Here is a 23802-nt window from a genome sequence, read left to right as displayed (position 1 = left end):
ACACACAGTTATTTTGGGTTGAATTCTCTAATTTTATTAAGCGCAATGTGCTTCCGGATTTCTCTTTGCTTTTTAAGGATGTACTGTTTGGTTTCTTTAATATAAAAAAAGCAAAATTTAATGAGTATTTTATTATTAATCTATTATTGTTCCTTGCAAAATTTCACATTCACCGTAGTAAATTCACTCAGCAGAATCCCTTATTCATTGTTTTTAGTAGAGAGGTCCAACAATACATCCAAAGCATTTCGTCATCTAAGAATCTTAAAGCTCTTAAGACAATAAACTTGTTTCAACTTTTTAATTTATTTCATTAAAGCTTTCTGTTCTGTTTTTTATTTTATTTTTTATGAGCATATGTAGGCTACAGGCTATATGTATATAGTTAACTAAACACAGTAACGAACAATGACATCGATTTGACCATATCAATGCGAGCGAGACTCCGATGATGAAACATTGGAAGAACTATTAATTCAACCCGAACCTCCATCACAAGGACTACTCGAGCAGGAATCAGTGTTTCTCAGTGATACACGACTCAGTTTGAGGTACATTAAAACCTCTATATATAGATGTTGCAACTGTAATTCCTCACCATCAGCATGTCCATCAACAAAACGATTATTTTACTTTACTAATTTATTTACCGAGTATTTTTCTAATATCTTGCGGTGAATACGTGGAAACTGTATCAATAACTGTGCAGGTATGCAATATAGCCTACATTAGCCGAGATCTAGAATGAATGATCTGATGTAACATAAACTTTGGTAAAACAAATATTTCCTCTAAGTAGAGAGAATGACAGACAATCTATATTAATAGACACCGTTATAGGTAATAGTGGTCCACAACTGATTGGCAGAAGTATTTCAGTAAGACAGTGATAACGTGAGTTAGCTAGTTAGCAGGAGACCTACACAATATAAAACTCAAAACTATGCTTTTTGAACACCATCTTTCAAGAGTAAAAACAGTTTGTGAATCCTGCATTGAACTCGTCTTTGAGAAGCAGTCGTCAGTTAAATAAAGGGAACACAGCAAAAGTTTAGGATTATACTGCTGTGATATCGTGGTAAAGATGAATTTTAACCACTAATTCTTCACATGCTCGTCCCTGGGCAGTGAAAAAAAATGCCTTTACCTTCACTATAGCACTATAGCACTAAGCAAGGATCCTGTTTGTAGACTTCAATTCTGCTTTTGACACCATCATCCCATCACTCCTCCAGGCTAAATTAAAAGATTAACCCAGCTCTCTGTTCCTAGCTCTGTCTGTCAATGTATCACCAGCTTTCTGACAGAAAGACAAGATGTTGGACGTGAATTTTCCCAAACAGGACTGGGATGTGTGCTCTTCCCACTGCTGTTCTCCCTGCACAAAAGTAACTGCACTGCTAAAGATAATTCGGTCAAACTTCTGAAGACTGCAGATGACACTACAGTCATCGGCCCTAATCCACAATGGTAACGAGTCTGCATACAGACAGAAGGTTGAACAACTGGCTGTCTGGTGCAGTCATAACAACCTGGAGCTGAACACGCTCAAAACAGTGGAGATGATAGTGGACTTCAGGAGGAACACCCCAGCACTCCCCCTACTCACCATCATGAACAACAATGTGGCTGCCATGGAGTTCTTCAAGTTGCTGGGCTCTACCATCCCTCAGAACCTGAAGTGGGACAATCACATTGTGAAAAAGGCCCAACAGAGGTTGTACTTCCTTCGCCAGCTGAAGAAGTTCAACTTACCACAGGTGCTACTAATGCAGTTCTACTCAGCCATCAATGTCCATCAGCCATCTGTCCTCTGCACTTCAATAACTGGTTTGGTTTACCTACCAAAATCAGACATCAGAAGACTACAGAAGACAACCGAAGGACGGTTCGGACTGCTGAGAGGATTATTGGTGCTTCTATGCCCACCCTCCATGAACTGCATACATCCACAGTGAAAAAAAGGGCTCAGAAAAATCACTCTGGATTTCTCACATCCAAGCCAACTTCTCTTTGAACTTTTGAACCTCTGGCCAGAGCTACAGAGCACTGAGCACTAGAACAGCTAGGCACAAGAAAAGTTTTTTCCCCCAGGCAATCTACCTCATGAACAGCTAAATGTTCTCCGCACTGTGCAATGATAACCATATGCAATTCCACTTACATTTATTTAACAATACCCCATCTGTACTTATTTCACTCACTGTTAATTGAGCAATTTATTTGTGACTGTATTTGTTAATCTTTGTTAAAGTTAGTTATAAAAATACAACTGTTAATTGTTTGTTAATGTTACTTCACAGTGCATTAACTAATGTTAACAAATACAACTTTTGATTTTAATAATGTATTAGCAAATGTTGAAATGAACATGAACAAAGATTAATAAATGCTGTAGAAGTGGAGTTCATGTTAACTGATGTAGTTAACATAAAGCTAATGAAACCTAATTGTAAAGTGCTATCTTTAAATCTATTCCATTCTGTTTATATATAGCACACCTGTACATATTTGTATCTTATTCACATATCTTTATTTTTTTATTTGACTATTTGTGTACAGCTGTCACACTTGTAACTGTTCCTTCTCTGTTTTCTCAGGTTTAATCCAAGCATGCCGTGCATTAATGATCACATCCATTGTGCTAGGCGCATTTGGGCTGGTGGCAACTCTAGTGGGTATGCAGTGTTCCAAGATAGGAGGGGAGAATTACATAATGAAGGGTCGTATCGCTGGGGCTGGAGGCGTCTTCTTCATACTGCAAGGTAAGAATGTCACCAAGTGATGTCCTTTACTGTCTTACCACCTGTCATATACAGTAAAGGAAATCAGGGTAAAGTTAAAGGGAGAGTTCACCCAAAAATGAAAATTAGCCCATGATTTACTCACCCTGAAGTCATCCAATACAATCGAAGTTATATTAAAAAATGGCTCTTTTTTCTACCAAGCCTTATAATGGGAGTCAATTGGAATATTTTTTTGGAAGTCCATCAAAGCGCATCCATCCATGATAAAAGTGCTCGACACGGCACTGGCAGGTTAATAAAGGCCTTCTGAAGTGAAGCGATGAGTTTGTGTAAGAAAAATATCCATATTTAAAATTTTATCGACTAAAATAACTAGCTTCCGGCAGACGGCCATATGCATCGATTTACGGCGAAAGACTAACCCTTGAACTTGACGCACAACGTAATGACGAACGCGCTGTCCAGCCCTGTTTGTTTGAACTGCGAGAGACATCAAACCGTACACTACTCCTACATCCTACGTCATACATTATCAAGTGTTACTCTTTTGCCGTAAGTTTGGTTTCTGTTTCATTTTCCTAGACTTTTAGTTTCCTGTTTTTCTTTTATGTTCCCATGCTGTCTAGAATGTTTTAATTTGTTTCCATAGCAACTCATTGTGTGATTTGCATCACCTGTTCATTATTGTTTAGCTCTTTTGCTACCCTGTTTATAGCTCTCAGTTTGAGATGTTCTTGGTCTGATCTTGTCTATATGTTTAGGGTCGATTCTCCTGTATTCCAGAAATCTCCAGTGCTCCTGCGTGTTTTTTTATTTGGTTTATTGTTAAATAAAGTGACTGCTGTGTATAGATCCTGCCTTACTACTCTCCTTGCCGCAACTAACTGTGACAGTCAGGGCTAGTTTTTATACTTTTTACTTCAACCAGATGGAACTGGATAATATTCTGATTGTTCCAAACCAGTCTGACTTCTGACCTATAATGCTGCCTGAATCATAATCATACACTGTTCGTTCATTGGCCAGAGGAGAACTGGCCCCTTGATTGAGCCTAGGTTCTCCCAAGGTTTTTATATATACAGTATATATATATAAATTAACTAAATTAATAACTTTTTTTTAAAACAAAAATTCAACATCACTGAACTTACTTAAGCTGGACTGTGGCGTTATTTTCTTCTGGAAACAAACATTTTTGCATTGTTTTCCTGTTATCTCTGTGGAGCTGCTTTGAAACAATCTGTATTGTAAAAAGCGCTATATAAATAAGTGTGACTTGACTTGACTTGTCTTGACTCAAGTGAATATATTGAGGTACACTGCACAGAGCATTCGAGAAACAGTTTTAAATAGCAGAATTTTTTATAAAAAATAAATTAAAAAAAAGTCCTCTATAAAACAGTTGACAACTTTCCCCCGACCAAACATTTAAGTGAACTTCAATTTCCCTCTTGGTTCCCTTATTGATTCTTGTATGTCAGTTTGCTTTTATTGTGTTTACCCAACACAATCTAATCAAGAACTAATCAAACAACAACTTTGGAGATTAGAATTCTCAATAAAAGTCCTCATGTACGCTCTGCTTGATAACTGTCAGGGACGTCGTTAGGCCTATTTTAGGGGGGCTGAAGCTACCCCAAAATGTTCCTAAGCCCCCCTAAATGATAATAAGAACAACAATAACAATTCGATTTATCAATAACCGTATCCTCATTCATATTTAGACGCAACCAGGGACGTCACTAGGTTTGGAAGACAGGGGGGGCTTAGCCCCTAGGGTATTTGTAACTTGCGTTTATAGAAAATCTTACAGTGAATTTGAGTAAAAAACAACTATGTATAGCCTATGTTTAGCTGTATTTGTCTCTTCAACACCGTTACCATCTTCAACCCTGTTACCCTAGTCTCAACCCCATCACACCTATATATATTTTTTTTTTAAGTTTATGAATAAGTAATTTAATGTTTGTTGAACTTAGTCAGAAATGTTCAGAGCAATCATAAGAATACTGATTTTAGTTCAAATTCTGAAGTTAAGCCATATCTTTGATCAAAAATGCTGTCACAAAAAGTGCCCATTTCAGGCTTTATAGCATAAGTTTAAAATAATATGTAAATTTTATGGTGCATGGTACAATTTCTGGTAAGCTACGCTTTTTTATTATTTCAATTCAATTCAATTATTGTAATTTGATTTAATATTGACTCATTTGGATAAAAATTAGGTACATAGGCATTATTTTTTTCTCAAGATAAAAACTCACCCAATGCTGTAAACATACAGACAGTCCTATCAGCTGGTAGTATTATTTAAGGTTAAAAATAACTCAAATTAAATATAATGCGTTTTTTTTTATTATAATAACAACAACTTTATTTAATGATATAAGTAAAAATATAATAAATATGTAATATAGAACACATATTTAGCAAAATACTCTCTTATAGCTCTTTTTTTCTTGCCAACTATAGCCTATAGTATGTTCATTAAATGGCTTTCCTGAGGTAACACTTGAACTATCTCCTAAGACATAATTGTTCTCCAGCTGTTATTGAGCTCTTCACGCTGATGAAAAACACTGATTGATCGATATTATGTATGAGAAATATACATTTCGGTAAGTTGTAGCCTACTACTGTATCTTTCAACAGTGTTCGTGTTTTACTATTAGCTAGTAGAGATGATGGGTTCACGTGCGCTAGGGATCCGTCACATCACATTTCCAAGCGCCAAAACGGTATTTATTGTTTGAATTTCGTAATAAAATTGACAGAATCTGAGAGTTGAGATTCTTTTATATCATAAAGTAACCTGCTCTGTCTAGTCTGTCGGTCTCCGTGTCCTCTTTGCTTCGCGATTTTTCTGTGCGTGAGAAAATGGATGTGTGGCGCGAGAGCGTGTGAAAAGTGTCAATTGCGTGTGTCTCACGGTGAATGCGTGAGAGTTGACAGGTCCACAACTTCCGACTTTTCGGCTATTTTTTGTAGCTGGATATATATCATTTGTTGCGTCTAAATATGAATGAGGATACGGTTATTGATAAATCGAATTGTTGTTCTTATTATCATTTAGGGGGGCTTAGGAACATTTTGGGGTAGCTTCAGCCCCCCTAAAATAGGCCTAACGACGTCCCTGGACGCAACAAATGATATATATCCAGCTACAAAAAATAGCCGAAAAGTCGGAAGTTGTGGACCTGTCAACTCTCACGCATTCACCGTGAGACACACGCAATTGACACTTTTCACACGCTCTCGCGCCACACATCCATTTTCTCACGCACAGAAAAATCGCGAAGCAAAGAGGACACGGAGACCGACAGACTAGACAGAGCAGGTTACTTTATGATATAAAAGAATCTCAACTCTCAGATTCTGTCAATTTTATTACGAAATTCAAACAATAAATACCGTTTTGGCGCTTGGAAATGTGATGTGACGGATCCCTAGCGCACGTGAACCCATCATCTCTACTAGCTAATAGTAAAACACGAACACTGTTGAAAGATACAGTAGTAGGCTACAACTTACCGAAATGTATATTTCTCATACATAATATCGATCAATCAGTGTTTTTTATCAGCGTGAAGAGCTCAATAACAGCTGGAGAACAATTATGTCTTAGGAGATAGTTCAAGTGTTACCTCAGGAAAGCCATTTAATGAACATAATATAGGCTATAGTTGGCAAGAAAAAAAGAGCTATAAGAGAGTATTTTGCTAAATATGTGTTCTATATTACATATTTATTATATTTTTACTTATATCATTAAATAAAGTTGTTGTTATTATAATAAAAAAAAACGCATTATATTTAATTTGAGTTATTTTTAACCTTAAATAATACTACCAGCTGATAGGACTGTCTGTATGTTTACAGCATTGGGTGAGTTTTTATCTTGAGAAAAAATAATGCCTATGTACCTAATATTTACCCAAATGAGTCAATATTAAATCAAATTACAATAATTGAATTGAATTGAAATAATAAAAAAGCGTAGCTTACCAGAAATTGTACCATGCACCATAAAATTTACATATTATTTTAAACTTATGCTATAAAGCCTGAAATGGGTACTTTTTGTGACAGCATTTTTTATCAAAGATATGGCTTAACTTCAGAATTTGAACTAAAATCAGTATTCTTATGATTGCTCTGAACATTTCTGACTAAGTTCAACAAACATTAAATTACTTATTCATAAACTTAAAAAAAAAAAATATATATATAGGTGTGACGGGGTTGAGACTAGGGTAACAGGGTTGAAGATGGTAACGGTGTTGAAGAGACAAATACAGCTAAACATATACATAGTTGTTTTTTACTCAAATTCACTGTAAGATTTTCTATAAACGCAAGTTACAAATACCCTAGGGGCTAAGCCCCCCCTGTCTTCCAAACCTAGTGACGTCCCTGATAACTGTCAATGTTGTTTTACAAAAATAACTGGTTAACACTTTACAAATAGATACAATTTGATAACTTTAGTTAATTCATTAGCTACCATCAGCTAACAATAAACAATATTTTTGTATATTGGATTTATTACTCTGTTTATAAGGGCAATCTATATACTATAATAAACTATTCATTGTTAAAAAAAAATTGTTCATAATACATTAACTTAAAAATAAATAAAAATTGCAATGTTAAAAATAGATTGGTATATGTAGAAAATAACATTAACTAAGTTTAGTAAATACTGCGTAAGTATAGTTCATGATGCCCTATGCATTAATGTTAATGAATTAAACCTTGTAAGTGTTAATAGGAACTATTAAGATTATGCTTTCACAATCTAAATGTCTTCAAAATAACCTTTGATTGACTGTCTTGGAAAGGAGAAGCATAGGTAATTTAAACATTGGTAGTTTGTTTATAGAAACAAAATAAATTTTCATGTTTCAGGTCTGTGCACGATGATTGCAGTGTCTTGGTATGCTTTCAATATCACTCAGGAATTCTTTGACCCACTTTATCCAGGAATAAAGTAAGTGGAAAGAAGAGTTATTATCTTGGTATGTAGAGCTATTAGAGAAAATATTTAGAACTATTTCATCGTATTTGGAGTTATCTAATTAAGCAATATAGCATGAGTAAGCTCACTTGTACAAACATGTTTGTGATTATGTTTCAGACAATATTGGCCTGTCATGTCGCAGTCTTGGAATGCCTCTACTGTGTAATGTTAGATGTGTCCTGTGTGTTTAGGTATGAAATTGGAGAAGGGCTGTACATTGGTTGGAGTTCAGCCATAATGGCTTTGTGTGGCGGCAGCTGTTTGCTGTTTTCCTGTGGACTGAGCAGCCGAGAGGAAAAAAAGTGAGTTTAGTATGCAACACATGCCCTGTTAAAATGACACTTCATTCACTAACCATTTCAGCTATCAGTAACCTGCCTGAGACATTTTCAGAACAGTGTTTAAATGAGAGGTGACATTTAAAAGACTGAGTTAGAGGAAGCGCTCAATCCCTTGGTTTGTCTGTTTGCGTCCGCCACAGGGCCCCTAAAGTGTGTTGCATTAGTCCCCTAAGTTGCACCGCCCTATGGACGGCCCTGCATCAGTTGTTTTAAAAAAATGTCTGTGCTAAATTTCTATTTTGTTTGCTCAGATCACATCTTCAGAACTTCAGATCATACTCCTACCAGCTTCAATCCAGACATATGGTTCAAACTGCCTCTACAACATCCCATGTCCCTTCCAGCCAATATAGACTCAATGCATATGTTTAATGCTGGGAACACACTACACCATTTTCAAAGTCATTGGAACGCTGTTCTTCTCAGATTACATGACTATCTGGGGTACCATTTAGGTGCTATTGTGTGCACAATACATGACAGATCGGCGACAGGGGGTCACGCATTACACAACTTTTTCATATAAAGAATCACCGACATCTCTCCCTGGTCTCTGTCTGAACAACCAAACACACTCGAGAAGTGATACAGGAAATAACATAAGATCAAGCATGATACAGGAGTTCTCGCGTGACTATTTCTTCCTATTTAAAAATGGTAACCCGCAAGAAGCTGTGATACAAGTTATCTGTGCGCTGATTAGCAGCAAAAAAATAAATAAAAAATAAAAAGGAGAGAACTGTTGCTTGCTGAAGCCATGACTCTTCCCCTCCTGAAATTTCCTTTGCCCTGTATCTTGGCAGTAAGTTGCTGCTAAAATCGTGCAGTGTGTACAGTGGCTGGCATAAGGAAGGTAATAAATACATGGGATCAACAAAGTCAAGTTACAGACATCACAAAACACATAGAACACAATGAAATACCCTTTTCTATGCAGTATGGTCAGAATCTGCTGCAAAGCAGAAATGTCACATTTCTTATGTAAACAGTCTTAAGTTAAGTTTACTGTAGAATGGAACCATGTACAGTGGATATAAAAAGTTTACACCCCTGTTAAAATAGTTATTTTTTGTGATGTAAAAAATGAAACAAAGATAAATCATATCAGAACTTTTGCATGTTTAATGTAAAATGGCAACCTGTGCAATCTCAATGAAAACCAAAGTGATACATTTCAGAGAGAAAAAAAAAAAAAAAACTAACTAACTGCATAAGTGGGCACACCACTGAACTAATCCTGAAGCCCCCTCTGATGTTATCACATCACTGTTTGGATAGGAGTTTATCAGCTTGGCACATCTTGACGGGAATATTTTACCACTCTTCTTTGCAAAAAATATTTCAGATGCGAGGACATAACCTACACACAGCCCTCTTCAGGTCCCCCCACAGATTTTCTATAGCAGGGGTTCCCAAACTTTTCCATGCCAAGGCCCCCCAAATACCACTAGGTTCTGGCCAAGGCCCCCCGTATTGAACCCATCGACAATACTACGGCACGGCACATGTAGAAATAAATAAATAAAACATCTAGGTGAACATCAGATTATGTGATGGTGTTTGATACCAGCCAATCAGAAAGATGAGATGCACCGATTACAATTTTCAAGGCAGATTCCGATTTTTCATTGAGTTTGACCTGCCGATACAGATTTAAGCCGATTCTGATTTCATTTTTTCTAACCACTTTACAGCACACACAAATATTTATTTTCTCTCTCTCTCTCTCTCTCTCTCTCTCTCTCTCTCTCTATATATATATATATATATATATATATATAATAAAACACCACTTTTACCCAAACTGGTTAATAAAAACAAGTTTAAATGGATACATTCTCTATAAATATTTTTGTCTTCATTTTCTTTTCTGACATAGCCTACTCCTTGTTAAAACACACTATACATGCAAATTATGTGCATTTTTTTGAGTGAAATCATATTTATTTTGTCCATCAAAAGTGTGCTTTCACTTTAACTGAGCGTGAGCAGCGCTACAAAAATAGACTCGGCGTCGAAACCCTCCGCTTCACTGCTGCTCATGCGACGCTCCTGCTTGACGCTCACGCGCTGCTCCAGCTCGCGGTGTGAATGCACTCACTGAACATGCACGCCGAAAAAAATTCGCGCTGCTCACGCGCCGCTCGCGATCTGAAACGGCCGTAATTCACAAGGTTTCCTACATGTGCGTTCTGTGTGCATGTGTGATGTTGATGTTGCGCGATGTTATTCATGCGGCGCCCGAGTGCATTTGAATCGGCATATGTCAGACTGATAATCACGTGAAAATCGGCCAATTCTTGTCACTAGCCGATCAATCAGATATCAGATAGGCTATGCAACAAATGCCCAGGGGGCCGCGGCCATTCTTTTGTTGATTTAAATGTGTTTGGGATCATTGTTATGCTGAAAGGTGAAAGTTCTCTTAATTTTCAGTTTTCTACCAGGCCCCAGAAGGTTTTGTACCAAAATCGTCCGGAACTTGGAGCTATTCAAGATTCCCTCCATCTTCACTAAAGCCTGTGGGTGCTTCTAATTTCTTATTTGTGCATCCTCATTTCCTTTCCTCGCATCTCAGCTCCACCCCCTGTAGGATGCAAGGAAAGGCTGCAAGGAAAGATAATGAGGATGTAGGAATTGAAGGATAGCTTTTTTGAATATTGGAATATTCTTGAACACTCAAGAGTCACTTCAAAGCATCATCAGCTGTGCTCAAAAGATCTGCCCTTATGTTATAATAATAAGCATAATATGTTTAATTTATATAGTGCCTTTCCCGAGCTCAAAGACACCACAATAACAGTAAAGAACAGTCAGTTTATACACAATAAATGGACAGTAGAAATTTGCCTAGTCCAAGACATGAGCGATTGCAGTTGCATACTGCATTCCAATCGAATACAAACAGACACTATGACAGAAACAAAAAACAACACTATTTACAGACAGCATAGAAGGTGGGCAGTTGAAGCAAAGGTCAGATGCAAAAGAATAATGGTACATAACGATACATTATGACTGTAATACAGAGTTATGGAAAATGTTTAAGAAAAACATGTCATGATCGATAATACTGGTTAAACAAATAGGTTTTGAGTTTAGACTTAAATTCATGCAGTATGGTTGTTGACCTAAGAGCCAGGGGAAGAGAGTTCCATAGCTTAGAGGCTATAATGGAGAAAGACCTGCCACCCATAGATGATAGACGAAATCTCGGCTCACAGAGGTTCACAGTTCACAGCCAGAAGAACGGAGAAGTTGAGAGGGAATTTAAGGAGAAAGTAAGTCAGAGAGATACGAAGAAGCAAGACCATTGAGTGACTTAAAGGTAAGCAGAAGAATTTTGTAAGTAATACGAGAAGACACAGGTAGCCAGTGGAGGTTAAACAGAATAAGAGTGAAATGAGCAGATCATTTAGTGTAAGAGTTAGCAATCTTGCGGCAGAGTTGTGAATATATTGCAAATGCGAGATAGAGTGTGCTGGTATAGTCCAGAAAAAAGAACATTAAAATAATCGGGTCGAGATGTGATAAACGCATGTACCAGTGATTCAGACTCTTTTGGGCTGACATAGGGACGGAGTTTAGCAATACGGTGAAGTTGAAAAAATTTAGCTTTACAGAGTTGACTAATGTAAGGGTTGAAGGTCAGTGAAGGGTTAAGAATGATAAAGTTTTTGACAGTGGCAGATGGAATAATTGATGTAGCTTCAAGGTCAAGTGTGGGAAAGTCATGTTGTTAAAGATAGTTATTTAAGAAATTAATAAATAATAAAGATAAAGCAAGATGCCCTGTTGGTATATGGTTTATTTAAACTGCAAAGGTAAAGCATAAATTAAAATTATTGTGACAGATGTGAAGGGGGAGGAGAATTTATTCGTGCGTCTGGTTTCTCGACAAGAAAGACTTATGTATAGGATACACCTGTGCATCCTCGCTCATGGCTCCTCTGGAAGCTTACTCGGTCCTTGTTCCTCGCCTCCTCGTTCCTTGCCTCCTTGTGATGCAATTAGAGAATTGAGATGTCCTTTAATATGGCTGAATTCGATCGATTTCCGGGTCACAGGCTGGAGGGCAGAGGAGCGAGGAAGCATCAATTTCAATATTGAGAAGCAAAAAAAATTTTTTGGAAGAAAAAAAATCAGCTCAAAAGCACCACCACCATGCTTCTCTGAGGGTATTTTGTTCTTTTGCTGATGTGACCTGTTGTTTTTGCACCAAACACTTTTTTTTTTTTTGGCCAAATAATCTTGCTCATCTAACCATAACACATTTTTCCAAATAGTTGACTAGAAATGTGTTTTTACAGAGTTTAGACAGACGTTGATGTTATTTTTTTGTCAGAAAAAGGCTTGATTCTTGCCACCCTGCCCCACTGTCCAGACAGATAAATACTAGAAATAAAAGAAAACTGTTGCTATGTTCTTTACAAAAAAAACCATAAAACTAGAGCGGTCCAATGTGTTCCTGGGGGAAGTGGAACTTGATATTGTAGAGGAGTTCAAGTACCTCGGGGTAACACTGGACTCAACACTTTCATTTAAAAAACACATCAAAATTCAATCTACATAATTTTAAACAAATTAGACCATCAATGACAATTAATTCCGCTAAAATGTTCTTACATTCAATGATATTTTCGCACATAGATTATTGCATCACTACCTGGTCACTTACTGGAAACACAATTTTAAAACCCATAGAAAAGTTATTTAAAAAATCTATAAAAATACTTGATCAAAAACCTCTGTCATACCATCAGTGTAATATTTTAGAAAAACACAATTTGCTCAATTTTGAAAATTTTATTAATTTTAAATATAGCTGTTTAATTTATAAAGTTTTTCATGGATTAGCCCCACCTTCACTCTCTCTATTTATCAAACCAAGGTCTGACAGAGGTCGTTGTACCAGAGCTTCATTTAGAGGAGACATAGAAATCCCACATAGAAAAACTAACTTTGGTCAAAATGTTTTATCTGTCAAAGGGGGTCATTTTTGGAATAGCATTCCAACAATTACTAGAGAATGTCCCACTTACTGCACATTCAAAAAGCATCTTAAACAATTTCTTAAAATTTCACAATTATGTACTCATTTTAAATAATTGTATTGATATAACGTAATCTGCCTGATTGTGTGCTAATGTGTTTTGTGCTTGATATTGTACTGTCATTCTTTTATGTTGTATTATTTTGTATAATGTTATTTTCCTGCCTCGGGACTACAGGTGAAAATTAGCATTTATGCTATAACCTGGCTCATTTACAGTCTACAGAAATGTTTGATTGTCCATTAATGTGCACTGTCCCGAATAAATAAATTTAAAAAAAAATAATAATAATAATGATAATAATACTGGAGTTAGCATCTCTTTTTTTACATTGCTGTAGGCCTCTTGACAGGCTCCATGACCACTTTTCTCTTTGTCTAATCAATTTTAGAAGCCCTGTTCTTAATAATGTCACTCTTGTGCCCTACTTATTCCACTTGTTGATGACTGTCTTCACTGTGTTCCATGGTATATCTATTCTAATGCCTTGTAATGTTTTTGTAGTCATCACTTGAGCGATGCTTTGTAAGCTCTTTGTGGCCCATGGCTCTTGTAGCAGCATGCAACCAAGAACATGTCAGAATAATCTTACAAGAACTGCTGAGATTTATTTGAAGTCACTTCAGGTGAAGAGAGGTGTGCATTATTTCACATGAGCTTGATTAGTTAATTCTTAAGACAGCCACATACACAATTATAAAATGGTGTGCACACATATGCAGTTAGGTTAGTGTTTATCCTTTTTTAAAAATAAAATATCTCTTTGTTTTTCAGCGATATTGCAAAGTCTGTAATTTTTACATTAAATGCATAAACATTTTGATATGATTTATCTTACAGTTTTTGTGATGTAAACCAGGTGTGCAGACTTTTTATATCCACTGTAAACTAATTAAGTTATAATTGTATATTTGGTCAATGATAAAAGTATTTGCATGCAGTAAATAATTGTTGTGTACCCGAATTTACAAGAAAAGAGCAGTGAGATTTTGATAATACTAAAATATACTGTATATCTTTTCATTTTACATTAACTTGACAATTATATTGGATAACTAAATAACCAAGATGTTATTTAGTCAATATTTTTCTATATCCATAGGTTAGTTAATATCATGTTGTTACAAATAGATATGAATTCAGTACAAAACTAAACATTTCCTTTTAATTTTGTAATGTATTGAGATATATATATATATATATATAATTATTTGCAATCTCATAATTTTAGCACAGTTGAAATATGCCATTTTGTTTATATATGTGCAATAATAATCAACATGTAAAAGAATAAAGTCTGTGAATGACCTCTGCTGGTGATATGAGGTTATGAGGAAATATTAATAAATAGTGCAATGACATCATACAAATATCAGATTGATTATTAAACTCTTATTGAAAACTGGCAATGTCCATAATTACATACACAATGTGCACTGCTCACAAAGAAGAAAACACACAAGCAAAAGGGTACAGTTTACAAGTCACACTGTTATTCATTATTTTTGTTGTGGGACCAACCCACCGTGTATTGCATTTCCATGAAAAGAAGAAAAAAAGAAAAGAAAAAAACCCCTGAAAAATCCTATTGGGTTACAACTTCAGCTCTAGAGGATCTTTACTGCCATCTCCGTAGTTTCAGACACAAAGTGTGCATGGAAACTACATTCTCTATAGTCCATATGGTGACCACAAATGTCTCTAAAGTCGTCAGAGTCCATGGGTGGTGGTCTGAAGGCTTTCAGATTCCACTTCTATAGAAACCACATGATGGCCAGGGATCATAGCCAGTCCCAACACTCTGGGCTCACCTTGTGAGAAAGAATCTGTGGAAAAAAATATACATATATTTTTTAACTTTTAACCATGGTACTGAGGAGACATGCATGGTTTTACCTGTGACTACTATCAATCAAGGGCTGTAGTGTCCCAACTAAGTGGTGAATTTTTTTGGGCAAATTGTCAAATTTTAAGGGCGTGTTCCTATCATTATTCAAGTAATACTACAAATAAAATGTAATCTAATAAATCTATATTACATGTTTTTAGTAAAATAGTGAGATGCAATATATAACACCTACTCACCCCTTCTTTGGTAAATTTAGAACTTAGCACAAATAACCCATAGCACAAATTGTTTGTGGTAAGATGGTAAATGTAACCTCTATTTTTAGAGTTGTTTTTTTCTGAGTGACACACACAAAAATAAAGACTCATAACTGCAAAACTATAGCAAGGAGAGCAAAAGGTAGGTATCGTTTGATGTAACACTTTTCAAATTTTTAGAAAATATAAATTACATTTGGACATTCTCCTGCTGAGAAACTGCTGATAAAATACAATATATATTATCTTTCTTATTTGACATGCAATAACTCAGGAAGAAAATAAGGTAGGAGGAAAATTGTGAGCTGTACATGTGAGCTGTACATTGTGGAGCCAAGATAGCCTTTTTGTTCAGTCCTTGACACCCCCTAATGGGAATTGTTTTAATTGTTCCTCCATGAGGAATATCTTGTGATCAACGCAATAGATTGTTCATTTTGGGCTCATTTTAATTGTAATAATATACTGTAAAAAAATTATGTGCCATTATTAATGATCTGTGAATGTTTCATGAGCTGTATGATGTTTTTGACACATTGCAGTACTTTGTACAAAAAGTATTTTATGTATTATGAAAAAAAGAAATTCTATTTATCAGCAAATAACTCAGCACTACTTAGGAGTTAATCACATTGGCTACATTCATTGTAAAGTTCAGTCTCTAAGCTTTCAAATGACACCTATTTTGTCTTGATCAATGCAGTATTTTTGAAAAATATGATTATGAATTTTCTTACAGCTAGGTGGTGCGGTACACTCCGGTTTAGAGGGACTACTCAGCACTCGTTAATCGAAGTGGTTAGATGCATTAGAAAGCTAAATTTCTAAGCTTTAAGACACCTATTTTGTGTTATTTCACATTGGAAAACAAGCACGGATGGTTCCGGGAACATTGGAAAACACATTTCATCCCGGAAAAATGAGAGACATGTTTTTTTAGCCAAGTATGCATCAATTCATGAGGAATATCTCGTGATCAAAGAGGGGTTCTTTGTAATCGTGAGAATCTGCTGTCAATAAAGATGTTCGATTTTTCACAATTCATGCATGTTTCATGGAGTTATGAGCTAAAACGTCACATCAGTGCACCATCTATATACTTCGTTGGATGTGCGCCTGTGCAGGTTCATGTGTTAGAAGTCCATGAGGAATATCTTTAAATCTGACTGATGGATTATGGTGAGTTTGGGCTCTTTTTAATCGTTTAACTCAGCACTACTTAGGAGTTAATCATTATTAATGTTTTTGCAGCTAGGTGGCACCCACGGGCGGACTACTCAGCACTCGTTAAGAGTTGCATCAAAGGGGTTAGATGCATTAGAAAGCTGAGTTTCTAAGCTTTAAAATGATACATATTTTGTGTTGTTCCATAGTAATTTGATTATGAATCATTTTTTTCGCGGGGTGAGGGGTAGGGGTACACTTCAGGTTTAAGGGGTTAAAAGCACTATATAATTTTTTGCCACTAGAGGTCGTTTATTCAAAACAAAGGCATAGCTTGATGACAAATTGATTTCGCGCAATAGTGGGAGTTGTATTCACCTCTACAGCCAGTGGAGAATACGACGGGACTGGGGCAGGAATCATAAGCCGCGTTTCCACCGAAATTACCCGGAACAATTTGTCCCAGGAACTTTTTTCCCAGGAACTTTTTTTGCCCCACACCGGTTGCTTTCTGCGTTTACACCGCGGTCTAAAGTACCGGGAAGGTAAACTGCGCGCAACTGCTCCTCCCAGTCTGCGACGGACAGTAATCAGTTTTGAGCGCCACATTTATAAGTATGGAGGAGATTCAAACTGTGCTGCAGTTATGTATTGGTTTACTAACGAGGTAATTAACAAAACAAAATAGACGAGCACTGATACTAAAGCGTGTTCAGAAAACTCGTATGCGACGTATGTTATCAGTTATTGTGAGATGCCTGGGACGAACGCGCAAAAATTTCCTCTTTCGCAAAAATGCTTAAAAAAAGCCTGAACCCCGTCTATCAATCATAAATAGTGACAGTCTTGTAAATAGTTGTTTGTTACTAACCTCAAAGCGCTATTTCAATCCTGTTATAGTAAATTTATAACATGGTTTGGAGTGCCTTGCAATAGATGACAATGTGTAAACATAATGACTTAATAATAAAAGCTGTGGCAGAAAAGAGACGAGCACTGATAAAGCGTGTTCAGTAAGCTCGTAATGCTAAAGTTAGATTTGTATGTTATCAGCTATTGCGGACATTGACCGTGAGATGGCTGGGACGAACGCGCAGAAAGTTTCCTCTTCCACAAAATAAAGCCTGAAACTCGTCGCCAGTCCACCAGTTTTTTTTATTAAATTCCATATTTGCAGACAGACAACTCTTACTGCATGAAGCCACGACACGAACCGCAATAGATTTTTTAAAAAGGGAGGTTAAAAATAAATAAAATGCTGTGTGGAGTCATCCAACCAAAATGCAGCGTGAACACAACCAATCAGCTTGTGCAGCGCACAAGTCCCACCCCTGAAAGTTCCTGAACTTTGAAAAAGTACTACCTCGTGAGCAGGGACTATCGGAGGGGGAAATATTTACCCGGAACTTCATTTAGACCCTGGTTCCTGCGGTGTAAACACATCGAGTACCAGCCCAAAGTTCCTAGTTCCTGGGGAAAGTTCCTGCGGTGGAAACGCGGCTATACTCATGCATAACCGGTAATGTATTAAAGATTTATTAACATTACAAAAGCCGTTGGAGCGGAACGAGGCCACTGGAGCGATTGCTAATGAGAGAAAAGCACAACACTCGTCTCGAGATAAGTGGAGATTTTATTATGCCACAGAAGCTTCCGCTTTTTCCGGTCATGCGTATAGTGGGGTAACGCAGCGATGTTGTTTTATATTAGATCCATTTGAGTGTGCTGAAAGTTGTTATAATACTACTCTGTGCATTTGCTCGGCGGCTACTATATGAGACTGCAGTGAGCTAGATCGATATTAGGCATGGTAAATATGGTACTCGCGGTAAATCAAGAAAATGAGATTTAGGCCTAAACAAAAAGACTAACTGTGTTGAGCTGTATAACAATGAATCGTTTCGGTCAATAAATGTATCCAAACAGTTGCTCACCTGTCTAATAAAAAACATAATATATTAAAGCGTCTTTGATGTTTCCATGGTTCCTACGGAAATCGAGGGTAATGCGGGAATAATGCCATTGATAGGCGACGCACGGACACGATTCGTGTCCTGGCTAAAACTGCTTATTTCTCTGGATTTAAACATTCTTAGAAACATTTGGGATAATGTTTGTACATAAATCAACAAAATAAATAACATGCATTGTTCTAGTGGTTTTGGGATATTTTGATCCAAAAATCTTACATAGTGTGTCTTTAATAATTACAGTTGTTATTAAAATTCCTGACAATATAACTCAAGTAACCTTTATTTAAATAGCGCTTTTTACAATGCAGATTGCATCAAAGCAGCTTCACAGTGATAACATGAAAATAATACAACAAAGTTGGTTTCTAGAAGAAAACTGCGTCATCTACCTTAAGTAAGGCAGATCAATAATATTGTTGAATATTAGGCCTAAATGTCCCCAACTAAGCAAGCCAAAAGCCAAGGCAATAAAGCAATAGTTGAAAATAAAGTGACAAGAATAATAATGATTAAGTGTTGATAAAGCATTAGGTGTGTACCTGGGGTGCACTGGGTACCTGTGGATTTGAGGAATTCTTGTGCAGATCCCAGGATGACGTTGCAGTCTCGGTCTGTGCACAGGAAGAGCCCCACCAGCGTGCGCCCGTCTGTCATACGAATCCTCATGCTCTTATTGAGGAGGTTCTCCAGCTTGCACCGAGCCAGCGAATAAGCAGTCTCGTCCACCTGAGACACAACATGTTTGACATCAACAAACAATAGGTAAAACATATTGATCCAATTCAATAGGATCAGAATATTTAGCCACATATAATTGTTCTTTTCGAAAAATAATCATCTATAATAAGGCAGATCATTTTGAAAACAAAAAGTATTTGATTAAAAATGTGATCCTAATAAAGGCACTGACAAACTAATCAGTCATAGTGCTTGCTAGCAATAGCTTCAGCGCTAATATTTCACTGGCTCCATGTGACAACATATTCAGACCTCAGTTTGCATTTCCGTGCCGTTCTCTTCGCTCTCTGTTGCCATTCGAGCCTTTTTGGTATTGAAATTTGGTATAAATGCGACCCAAATGGGAAAGAGATGGCGAGAGTTATTCCAACAAAGATGTCTCTTCTTCAGGTCCGAGGTCGTACAATCTGCTGTAAATATGACGTATGAACAAAGTAACAGCGCCCCAGGTGAAGTGGCGTGCACATTGCTGTTTCGAAGCCCGCGCGCTATAATGACGTCTATTAAACCGTTTAAAATAATACATTTAAAATTATATAATCAAGAATTAGAAAGGGTGAAACATTTTAACTTTTTAGGATTATGGTTAAGCCGTTTAAAGAAAAATGTAAAATTATATAATCAAGAATTAGAAAGGGTGAAACATTTTAACTTTTTATGATTATAGTTTGATGAAAAAAGTAATAGACAAATGTAAGAAAATATTAAATGTAATGAGGTGCTTAGTTGGAAGTGAATGGGAAGCAGACAGAATGGCGTTGAAGGCCATATACGTGGGACTAATTAGATCAATTCTAGATCATGGATGTGTGGTGAATTGCCAACAATTCAGCCATGGATACTTCCTGACGCTACAGTAGATTTCACAATATTAGAAAAGAAACAGGGAGTCTGTGTTCAACTCACATATCATACAAGAATAGGCTACATTGGTAATAATTACCATGGTTATATTCAGATATGTATGCATCAAAGAATTAAACTGATAGAATCAGAGTATCATTTATTGTTCCAGAATTTAATATCAGAGTGGGGAAAGGATCAATGAAGGATTGTCAGTAGGGGAAATGCTTGCATTTTTGTTAGCATTACTGTGGATAAAGGATATAAGAGCTAGAACTAAGAACTCTTCATTGTTAGCCAGTTTACAGTGCAGTAATTCAAACAGCAGACCAGACATTTTGATAGAGATGAGAGAAACACTATACATAATAAAAGTTGATGGGGCTTATGGTGATATTTTTGTGGATACCAGCACAAAATGGGTTTAAAGGAAATTAAATGGTAGATAAAATAGCAAAGGAATTTATTAAAAGTAATCACATTGATTGTACAGTTAGCATCAGCAAGGCAATAATCAAGAGCATTATTAAAAAGATATTAGGAGAATTAAAAATGGGAAGAAACAAGAAAGGGGCAATGGTTTTGCAGGATTCAAAGTTAGGGACCGAGAGAAAAGTGTGAAGGAAAGTGGGAGAAATTAGGTATACAGGAAGGAATTGGAGGGATGAGATAATACTGGATTATTGGATTACCTGGATTACCTATTGGAACACAGTTCAAAATAGGTAAACTTACTTAACACAGGGAAAATAAGGTTTTTGTTGTTTTGTTTTGTTTTTTGGCGGCGGGTGGGCAGGAAGAGACATTTGAGAGATGATAATACGTTTTGATTTAATAGATCCTCTGCGCAAAGAGTCAAAAGATATTAGACAGTTACAATTTATTGTTTCAATATCTTAGAGCAGTGATCTCAAACTCAATTCCTGGAGGGCCACAGCTCTGCACAGTTTAGCTCCAACCAGCTACAACTCACACCTGCAAGGAAGTTTCTAGTAATCCTGAAGACCTTGATTAGCTGGATCAGGTGCGTTTGATTAGGGTTGGAGCAAAACCGTGCAGAGCTGTGGCCCTCCAGGAATTGAGTTTGAGATCACTGTCTTAGAGAAACTAATTTATGTGTATATAGATTTTTTTTTTTTTTTTTTTTTAAAAACAATGTAATAGACATTCTGATCCACACCAGTTGGTGGGGGTAATGCACCAATACATTGTTTGCCAACCGCCAATAAACCCTAGAAGAAGAAGAAGAAGAAGAAGCAGCAGCAGCAGCAGCAGTTTAAATCAATGCAATGAGACCACAAACAAAAGTATGGTTCTACAAAACCATAGTTGTGTTCGGTGCAAAGAGTAATCTACTAAATTTAATATATAATGTTATTAAATAAAATAAAGAAGTTGCTTCGTTCAAGCCATGGTGTGCAGTATGATATTTAATTTAATACTAAAAAGAGTGTGATTACTGAATGTTTGTTCAAACTAAAGAGGACCTTAAGCAACATTTTCCATCTTTTTATTTAGGTGACCAAGTATTAAATGTGGCAAATAAAAATAAAATACTTGGGTCACATTTAGAAATGACCTAAATGATGATGATTATGTGCAGCGTCAGTGTTGTAAGTTATATGGACAGGCAAATGTGTTGGCTCGTAAATGAATAAATGCACAGATGATTAAAATAGCACTTTTTAGAGCTTACAGTACTTAATTTTATGTGGCACATACATTTATGGTGTAGATTTAGTAAAGCTAATGAAAAAAGCTTCAGGTGGCATTTAATGATGCATTAAGAATGATGCTCTCAAGGTGGACAAGTAAATGTTCATATTTAGTGATGTTCCTATACGTTGCATGCTGTGTTAATTAATTATATGTATAATTTCATGTGTCGATTAGGTGATTCAAGAAATACAGTCATAATGTTCTTAAATGATCCTACATTAAGTGAAAGGTATTCCTCCTGGTTCTGCAAGCACTGGAATTCAAGTCTTTTAAATGTTTGTTGTATGTAAATGTATGTTTGTATGTTATTCTTTTCTTTTTCTTTATGATATGGACCTAAGGGTCTAAATAAAGAATGAATGAATAAATACAATTTGACAAGCTCTCAAAAAAAACAGATAGTGTTTCTAAAAAGACAACAGTAAACAGGCATTATTCAGGTCTGGGCTTTGTGCAGACCAGTCAAGATCTTACAAATTGTCTTATAGACACTGCTTGCTTTGTGCACAGAGCCGATGTCATCCTAGAACAGAAAGGAAACAAAATCAAACAATTCTATAGAATGTCTTTGAAATGGAATAGCATTAACAGGTCACTTTAAGCCCATAAAAGTTAATTGCACTTAACAATTGCTATTTTAATATGGCTAGTCAATTGATTTAATTTGATTGAGTTTAATTAAATAATTTGTTAATCTTTGCAGAATTATTATTCTTTAAGTTACAGCTGCACAGTAAACAAGGAGAAAAAAAATACATCCAAAAATGATTTACTGTAAGAATTCACAATTTATTTAAATTCATTTTCCAAAATCCATTCAGCAAAGTTTAATTTTTGAGTGAAATAATGTTTAAACTGAGCAGGTGAGCATGTTGAGTTTTTGTCTGATAAAAGAAAGATGAAATCTATGTGTGGAATGCGTTGGTCATGCACTTGGGATCATCAAGATGCAAGGTACACCTCCATGCACCTCCTTTGGGGTCAAGCAAAACGTCACTGGTCCCACTCATCGTCTTAATCATACGCTAGATTTAATTATATCACATGGAACCAATCCAACCGATATAGATATTATACCGCAAAGTGATGAAGTCACTGACCATTACATGGTCACTTGCATACTACGTACTGCTGAAATTTGTCACGTTGCGCCACGTTATCGACCAGGCAGAACAATCCTTCCAACAACTATAGATAGATTCTCAAATAGCTTACCTGATCTATCTCAGCTGCTCAGTGAACCCAAACAAACAGATGAACTAGAGGAAATGACTAGCACTATGAGCACCATTTTCTCTAGTACATTAAACATTGTTGCACCAATTAGATTAAAAAAGGTTAGAGAGAAAACTAAAGCACCATGGTATAACAATGCTATGCATGTTATCAAGAGAGAAACTCGTAATTTAGAGCGTAAATGGAAACAAACTAATTTAGAGGTTTTTAGAATCGCGTGGAAAGACAGTATGTCACGTTATAAAAAGGCCCTAAAAGCAGCCACAGATGATTTACTTCTAGCTTCTGACCAAGGCTGTATCTCAATACTAGTTTTACTCGATCTTAGTGCTGCGTTCGACACTATAGATCACAAAATACTCTTAGATAGACTACAAAACTACACTGGTGTTCATGGACAGGCATTAAGCTGGTTTAGATCGTACTTATCAGACCTCTACCATTTTGTCTGTTTAAATGGGGAAAAATCGAAGATAACGTCAGTAAACTATGGAGTGCCGGATCTGTGTTAGGCCCTCTGCTATTCTCAATATATATGCTGCCACTTGGTAATATTATAAGAAAACATGGAATTAATTTCCACTGTTATGCTGATCAATTATATATTTAATCACGACCAGATGAAAACAATAAATTATCTAAATTGACAGAGTGTGTTAAAGATATAAAATACTGGATGACGTGTAATTTTCTGCTATTAAATTCAGATAAAATGGAGGTATTACTTATTGGTCAAAAAAACTGCCCACAAAACCTCTTACAATACAACTTTAATTTAGAAGGATGTCCTGTTACTTTATCCACTACAGTAAAAGACCTGGGTGTTATATTAGACCGGCACTTGTCTTTCGAAAATCATAT

General features: G+C 36.2%; 2 protein-coding genes across 3 annotated transcripts in view; one reads left to right on the top strand and one right to left on the bottom strand.

Moving 5' to 3' along the window:
* The window catches only part of cldn15b (claudin 15b), a gene marked incomplete at its 3' end in the record, with an annotated part of 112984 nt that extends 104504 nt beyond the window's left edge, over window positions 1-8480 (top strand). Inside the window, exons 6-9 of the mRNA XM_084115355.1 lie at window positions 2601-2765; window positions 7656-7737; window positions 7959-8069; window positions 8360-8480. Of these exons, the coding sequence (XP_083971481.1) occupies window positions 2601-2765; window positions 7656-7737; window positions 7959-8069; window positions 8360-8480 (479 nt within the window). The remainder of the gene's footprint in view (window positions 1-2600; window positions 2766-7655; window positions 7738-7958; window positions 8070-8359) is intronic.
* A 6004-nt stretch (window positions 8481-14484) lies between these two features.
* Window positions 14485-19560, bottom strand: naa38 (N-alpha-acetyltransferase 38, NatC auxiliary subunit). Of its 2 annotated transcripts, none has more exons than XM_084114971.1 (3): window positions 19396-19560; window positions 18945-19131; window positions 14485-14988 (listed from the first exon to the last, which is right to left on the bottom strand). In XM_084114971.1, the coding sequence occupies exons 1-3, from the start codon at window positions 19438-19440 to the stop codon at window positions 14873-14875; spliced, it is 348 nt and encodes a 115-aa protein (XP_083971097.1). In that variant the 5' UTR covers window positions 19441-19560; the 3' UTR covers window positions 14485-14872. The 2 variants fall into 2 exon arrangements, with proteins under 2 accessions (XP_083971097.1, XP_083971098.1); XM_084114972.1 differs by having other exon boundaries at window positions 18963-19131.
* Window positions 19561-23802: the final 4242 nt, after the last annotated feature.

Source organism: Abramis brama (assembly GCF_963993115.1).
Source record: "Abramis brama genome assembly, chromosome: 5".
Taxonomy (NCBI): domain Eukaryota; kingdom Metazoa; phylum Chordata; class Actinopteri; order Cypriniformes; family Leuciscidae; genus Abramis; species Abramis brama.
Note: the sequence above shows the minus strand (reverse complement) of the source record. Positions and strands in the feature narration are given on the sequence as shown.